We start from the raw sequence: 7,815 nt of genomic DNA on the forward strand, positions 1-7,815 counted from the left end.
GCGGTGCAGCTGCGGAAATGAACCCAGATGCATTTTAGGGTCAGGTGCAATCGGGGTTTCATTTAGATACAGAAAAACCTTGGAGTTCCGTGGGCGTCTCAAGTTGGAGTAACTGCCCCAGCTTCAACCAGAAACATCCTGCGAAGTGGGGATCCAACGCGCTAGTGTTTTAACCGGGAAATTATCTAATGAAAATTAAAGTCAATCTGTGTGTTGCACTGCCTATAATGAAGAAAGTTTACGTGTGTGTCTAGGCTAAGGAAAGAGGGGGGTCGTAGGTGAGAGACAGGGAATCAGAAGTACTACTGTCCGCCAGGAAATGTATCAGTTTCTTAGTGTCTTCTGTAAATATTTCACTATTTTCTCTCGGACCATCTGCCCTTGTGCTCCTTCTGGTGAGGCCTGCATTCCCCTCGCAGGCCTCAGCGGCCAGACTGGGCTTGGGTTCCAAGAGCCCGCCACACCCGGTAGGCACTCGCGGCTCGCAAGGAGGCTGCCTAAAAATGCGGGAGGGGAAGAGGCGGCCCATCGCGGATTCACCCGGTCAGGAGCACTATTCTGAAGTGCGAGGTCCACGCACCCCAGCAATGCAACGCACCCGGGTAGGTTTGCGCCCCCGCCACATCCCAGTTAAATGCCCACAGTCTTTCCTACCATCACTGACTTTCCTTGCCAAAGAAACTCGGTGCTCACTGGCCGCATCCTCCTCCACCTCCTCTGTTGCGGGTTTCCGAGGAAGTTAAATCTTGGAGGGTTTGTCTATGCCCTGAGGAAAAAGAATCCACGTTAGTTAGCAGCAGTGAGAGCCTAGCCCGCTGGCAAGCTCGGGGCCGGCCCCGCTCCCAGGAGGCTGGGCCTGGGCGCCTGCGAAGTCACACCACCCGCTCCCCGCGTTGTCTGCCCTCGCAGCCTGGGCGCGGCGTCTAACCTAGAGGCCCGAAGCCTCTTCCCGGCCCCACTCGACTTACCCAGGCCGCTGACAATCCCGGCTCCTTCCCCAGCGCCTCATTTCCGACTTTTTCACATGCTAAGTCGTTTAACAACTCCGAGCAGCTAGTTAGGGCTTCTTTATTTATAGGTTCCCTGTTATTTTACGTCTTTTTTATTTCTCTCGGCAACTATTCTAATAGATTAATCAATAGCCATTTTCTGACCTTCGGGAACCCCAACTGATGCTGCTGTGGCCGAGCGGGAAAAAGAAAAAAATATATATATATATACATATAAACACGCCCACATCGAGCCTGGAAAGCGAAGGCAGGACCGGGTGGTTTGACTTTAGCGGGAGGAGGAGCGCCTCCCCTCAGTAGGTGTCTCCGCCGACTAAGCACTGAGGCAGGAGGGGCTCTTAAGTCCAATTAGCAAGACAGAGCCGGGGCGCAGCCCTTACTCTTTAGAGCTAAAAAGAATCAAACAAAAAACAAAACAGAGACTACTAAGTTTTTCTTTACAAAAATAATAATAACAACGGGATGGGAATCTTGTCCTATGTTCTACGCCCAGTCCTTGCCTAGGGAGCGTTGGCAAATGGGGGAGAAGGGAGAGGGGGCGGGTAGGGCAGGGCAGCGGAGCCTCGGGTTCGGCGGACGCTCACAGGCCCACACCCTCACTCGTTCACACGCACCCATCCGCACTCACACCCACAGGCTCCCTCGACCCCCGCGCCGGGCTCCAGCCCAAGGTGGGGTCTCGGGGCGGACCAGGGCGCCCTCGGGACCCGCGGGATGCTGGCGCACGGTGCGGCGCAGAGTTGCGCGTCCCTCGTCCCTTTGTTGACAATTCTCTCAACCAACTTGAGTTTGGCCGGCTCGGCGGCGGCCCTGACGTCACGCACGGTCACGTGGCTCCGCCTCCCGCTGGATCTTTAAGTAGAAAGTAATCTATCAGGCCAGTCCTTAAAACGCGACTTTCGACTACGGGGGCTTCAGCGTCCCTGACACCCCCTCCCCCCGTTGCCCCTGCCCGCGCCCTCCCGAGCTGCTCGGCGCCCGGCGTCCCGCGCCCGGGCCAGGGGCAGAGGAAGGCGGGCGAAGTGAGGGGGCGCGGCGTGGAGAAGACGCCGGGGCTGGCAGCGGCAGCGAGCGCCTAGTACCGAGCGCCAGGGACAGCTGGAGTTTGCGGAGCGCTGCCACTGGGGGCGGACGGCAGAGCCCGCTCCGCGCGATGCCGGGCCGCCGAGTGTGAGCCAAGCCCGGAGGGCCCCGAACCACCTACGCCCCCCTCCCCTCTCCCAATCCCCCATCTTTCGGGGTCGCCCAAAACCCCTTTTCTGAGGTTGGCGACAGCCCCTGAAGACGCCCATCGCGCACCGCTCCTTCCCCGCCGCCGCCACCAACCCCGAGGAGGGATGACCCTCTCCGGCGGCGGCAGCGCCAGCGACATGTCCGGCCAGACGGTGCTGACGGCCGAGGACGTGGACATCGATGTGGTGGGAGAGGGCGATGACGGGCTGGAGGAGAAGGACAGCGACGCGGGCTGCGATAGCCCCGCGGGGCCGCCCGAGCTGCGCCTGGACGAGGCGGACGAGGTGACGCTGGCGGCCCCCCACCATGGGCAGCCTCAGCCGCCGCACCAGCAGCCCCTGGCACTGCCCAAGGAGGCCACTGGAGCCGGGGCCGGGCCAGGGGGCGAGGCGGGCGCGTCCGAGGCCGACGGCTGCAAGGGCGGCGTTGGCGGCGAGGAGAGCGGCGGGAGCGGTGGCGGGCCTGGCTCGGGCAGCGGTGCGGCGGGAGGCCTGGCACCGAACAAGCCCAAGAACAGCCTGGTGAAGCCGCCCTACTCGTACATCGCGCTCATCACTATGGCTATCCTGCAGAGCCCGCAGAAGAAGCTGACCCTGAGTGGCATCTGCGAGTTCATCAGCAACCGCTTCCCCTACTACCGGGAGAAGTTCCCCGCCTGGCAGAACAGCATCCGCCACAATCTCTCGCTCAACGACTGCTTCGTCAAGATCCCCCGTGAACCGGGCAACCCGGGGAAGGGCAACTACTGGACCCTGGACCCGCAGTCCGAGGACATGTTCGACAACGGCAGCTTCCTGCGGCGCCGGAAACGCTTCAAGCGCCACCAGCAGGAGCACCTGCGTGAGCAGACGGCGCTCATGATGCAGAGCTTCGGCGCCTACAGCCTGGCGGCGGCGGCCGGCGCCGCGGGGCCCTACGGCCGCCCCTACGGCCTGCACCCTGCGGCCGCGGCCGGCGCCTACTCGCACCCTGCTGCTGCGGCAGCCGCGGCGGCGGCCGCGGCGCTCCAGTACCCGTACGCTCTGCCGCCGGTGGCACCCGTGCTGCCGCCCGCCGTGCCGCTACTGCCCTCGGGCGAGTTGGGCCGCAAAGCGGCCGCGTTCGGCTCGCAGCTCGGCCCGGGCCTGCAGCTGCAGCTCAACAGTTTGGGCGCTGCCGCGGCCGCCGCGGGCACGGCGGGCGCCGCTGGCACCACGGCGTCGCTCATTAAGTCCGAGCCGAGTGCGCGACCGTCGTTCAGCATCGAGAACATCATCGGTGGGGGCCCCGCGGCGCCCGGGGGCTCGGCGGCGGGCGCTGGGGGCGCCGGGGTAACTGGGGGCACCGGGGGTAGCGGGGGCGGCGGGGCGGCGCAGTCCTTTCTGCGGCCGCCCGGGACCGTGCAGTCAGCAGCGCTCATAGCCACGCACCAGCCTCTCTCGCTGAGTCGGACGACGGCGACCATCGCGCCCATCCTGAGCGTGCCGCTCTCTGGACAGTTTCTGCAGCCTGCAGCCTCGGCCGCCGCCGCTGCCGCAGCCGCAGCGCAGGCCAAGTGGCCCGCTCAATAGGGACGTGCCGGTGGCCGGGATGCTGGGCCCGGTGGCGGCCTCGAGCGTCGGCTGCATTTGCAAGCTGCGCGCCCCGCCCCGCTCCTGGTCCCCCTGCCCAATCCTGGACTTTGTCTCTCTTCCATTTCCTCCCTCCAACCCGTCGACACCGACCTTCGGCGGCCTCCACCCGGTCCTGCATACCTAGGCTGGCGGAGCAAACTCTCACCGCGCACCCTCGGGGAATAGCTTTCCGTACAGGTAAAACCGAAAACCGAATTTCCGAAAATGTACCCCGACGGCGCCTGCTCTCAGTACCTTGGGGATGGGAGGGAAATTGTTTGTATATATTTGTATAAAAATTATTGACTTTCCTTTTGGGGTTTTTATTTTTTTAAGAAAAAAACAAATTCAGTAGATTTAGAGCTCTGAACTTTCATTTTTTCTGAAGGTTCACTCTCCGCAGTTTTATGTGAGAAAAAAATGTATAGAGATGTTGGGAGATTTTAAATATTAAAAAATTTTCACAAGGCGAAAAGTGTCATTCTATTATAAAAGTCTGTTTATATATGAATGAATATATATGGTATTCTAAATGTTATTCCATCGTGTTGTACACAACTTTGTAAATAAAATTTTTAAAGGCTCAGCCTAGTGTTTTATTTAGGTGTCTGAGATAAATGACAAGATTTTAAAATAGTATTTGCATTTTATTTTTCTCAGATATTAGAGGAGTTTCAAGGAATGACCTTTTCAAACTTTGCTAATTCATAATTTGGGTGTAAGAAATTTTAATTGGAGAAAGAATATACCTAATTTAAATTGTATTAATATTTTCTTTTAGTTTTCATATAAAATCGGGATGTTGGTGGTGATCTCTTTCCTATCAATTCATTAAATCAAAATGACTAGATATTTCTGAAGATAAAGTAAGCTGCCATTTAAAAAACCAACCTAATTCTAAACATCAGCACAATTTAAATATTTTTTAAATACAAGACTTTATCTTTCACAATGAAAACTTCTCAAATGAGAGTTTTTAGTCGTTTCAGTTATCCTTTCAAAAGAATGTTAATTCCAAACGTCTCCCTCATTTTAGCATTTAAAGCCTTGATTTTTCAAACTGTTTATTTTCATCCCCTAAGTGGAAATGGTAATAAACCCAATTAACTTTTTAAATATATGTATGGCATTTTAAATTTTGCAGTGGAGTTGTATTACCTATATTAACCTGATAGATAATACATAGTTGTTTTATTCTTTCATAATATTTTCAAGTAAGGTACCTCTTTTCTATGATAGTAGTCCACAACATAATTTGGATTTCTGAAGGATTCCTGTAGATGCTTCCTCCAACCCGCAGCTCTTCCGAAGGCCAAGAAATAGTGGCCTTAATATCCTTTGAAAAACAGATGCACATCACCCCATTTTTTAACCTTTTTAAAAATACCTTAGGCTAGTTTAGTGTGAAATGCGAGATCACAGAGCAGGAATGGGGAGATGTCATTGCGGATTATTTTTAATGTGCATTTCAGCTGTTGCAACCTTAAGTATTAAGGTAGAAATGAAACATCTAGACGCGGGAAGCCGGTTCCCATCACCAATAACATATCCTCAAATGGCATCAATTCTAATTATTTCTTAATTAATTTAGCTGTTACAATTACGTATGCGAAATCGCTTTTTTAAACTGGAGCGGGTAGCAGTACTGTCACCTCGGCCCTATGCGCGTGCTGTTTGCAAAACACCGCCAGTCTCTGGCGCTGGCGTTCACCTCGCCTCCCTGGTCGCGGAGATGCCTCTCGGCTGCTGATCCGAGCTTTATTTCCCTGCTGTCGGCGTGGGCTAGGGAGTCACTTTAAAAGATCCTTCTTCGCAAAAACCGAATCGGTCTTCCTGGTAAACAGTAAACATTATTGTGTCCTGAGTAAACATTCCTTCTGGATCAGAGTCCTAAAATAAAACAAGCTGCCGGGGGTGAGATCGTTTAACTTGATAAACAAGAACTTGATAATCAACCGCCACCGAGAGGAGCAACAGTTACCTTCACGGAGAAGAGATTATGGACCACACAGTCTCCGGGTGGGTCCCTTCTAATCTCTTTTTACAAGGAAAAATAAACGGATCTAAATTTGTTTGTGTGTTGCAGCTATAAAAGTAACAAGTTGTTTCACAGTTGTGTCTGGCTAATCGGTTTTTACACAAACAGCAAATGGTACATGATTTGTGCAAACACATAGAGGTTATTTCTAAATTTAGCTGACACCCCTGGGAAAAGGGAAAGGCAGGGCTTCTTGAATTCACTTTTAGCCTCAAGAAGCTGCTGATCCAAGGCTTCTAAATGACATTGGATAACAGGGGCCTCATTCCATCCCTGATCCTTTGTTACTTATAAAATTACTCGCTCATATTTCCGCGCATAGCAGCAATACCGGCCGAGCCTGCGCCCGCAGCGTGACACTCGGCCACAAGCTGCCGCTTGAGATTCGCAGAGCTTCCCACCCCCCTCCCCCGATGCATTAGGCGGTGGAGTGTAGAGGAGAGATCCCCCGGCAACTTTCCTTCCAAACACTTATCAACCTTGAACTAGAGCCTGAAGATGGTCCCCCTCCTTTATTTCTTGGAGGGTAGGAGACTCTTAGACGCAGACCCCAAACCGACCAGCGGCTGTTTAAAGTCCCGGCAGATGTCAGGGAGATAGGCCTGGCCATAGCTCAGCTGAAAAGCTCTTTTTGGTTTAAGCTTGCTAAACCATGGAAAGCTTAGAACAGAAGGAAAAAATGCAAATATTGTATATAATGAACGCAAGCACTTGGGGAAGGGAGGGCTTGAAACCCACATTTGATATGAGCGGACGCGGGCAGCAGCGAGGAAAGGCACTGAAATCTCCTTTTACACTGAGATTTAAAGACAACACGACTGATATCGGCTTTTTACTTCACTTAGGCAGATTTATTTGTAATAAGAAGAAACGGGTTATTTTTTATGGGGAGGATTTTAGCTTTCGGCTACACACGAATTTAAACTGGTTTCCACTTCTTCCGGCATTCATTTCTAGAAAGTCCATCCAGTTCCAAGGCCTGTGGCCCTTAGAGTATCCCCTGGACGAAGTCCCTGAGTGGGGTCCCGGTACTCAGTCCCTCCGGGAATGGAGGGTGGATTCGGTGGTCCAGGGAAAGGCGAACGAAGGCTAGAATACACGCACGGGCTCTGCAGGGCTCTTGCTGCGATGGCGGACGTGGCCTGTAGGGGGCGACGAGCAGATGGAAAACTTCCGCGTTTTGTCTCCGAGGGTCCACTCCCAACCCTGAGAGACCTCTGCTTCCCTCCCAGGCTCTGAGCACACTGACACCCTACCCGTGCTCATCCTCCCGTCCTGGGACACCCAGGTCGAATCGCGGAAAAACTGTTTTTCTCGGCCTCTCTCCTGGAAGGGAGAAAGTCCCGAGGGAAGTTTGCCCTAAAGATTGGGAAGCAATAAAGTTTACTGATGAGGAAACAGGGACTTGGAAGCAATAAAGAGTTATGTTTGAGGTTATTTATTTTATATGGTTTATAGGAAGAGTTTTGGCAGTGAGGGGACTATGAAAGGCTGGTGTGTGCGCGCGCGCACGTTTTAACGTGGGTTCCTTGAAGAACTGTACTGAAGAGACTATAATGTGAAGGAAAGCCAGTTCCAGAGCCATGTGTCTGTTAGACACATGCTGCAAACTGCAGCATAATTAGTAAATGAACGCCTCTCTGGGAGGTGGATGGGGAGGCTGGAAGGTGTTCTCAGAGTGCCCAGGTCGCGTGGCGGTTGTGTGTCTGTCTATTTCATGGGAGGTCTATTTCATGGGAGGGAATGACAGGAAGCAGTGGAATGAGACATGCCTTCCAGAGGCGGGGAGGCATCCCAATCAGGGAATGGGTACTTCCTGACTGTGACCTTGGACAAACTGCTTGGTTTCTTTCTCTCCATTCCCTTGCCTCTACAGTGAGAATGAGGAGCCTATTTGTCACTTGGGCTTGCAGGATTAGGTGAGTTGGTGTCAGTGAAAAAT

At 53.6% G+C, this 7,815-nt stretch overlaps 1 protein-coding gene across 1 annotated transcript; it reads left to right on the top strand.

Annotated features, from left to right (window-relative positions):
* Positions 1–2,347: 2,347 nt before the first annotated feature.
* FOXD3 (forkhead box D3) lies at positions 2,348–3,793 on the top strand. Its single transcript, XM_065889140.1, has one exon. The coding sequence runs from the start codon at positions 2,348–2,350 to the stop codon at positions 3,791–3,793; it is 1,446 nt and encodes a 481-aa protein (XP_065745212.1).
* The last annotated feature ends 4,022 nt before the right edge of the window (positions 3,794–7,815 follow it).

This window comes from Phocoena phocoena, chromosome 1 (genome assembly GCF_963924675.1).
Source record: "Phocoena phocoena chromosome 1, mPhoPho1.1, whole genome shotgun sequence".
Taxonomy (NCBI): domain Eukaryota; kingdom Metazoa; phylum Chordata; class Mammalia; order Artiodactyla; family Phocoenidae; genus Phocoena; species Phocoena phocoena.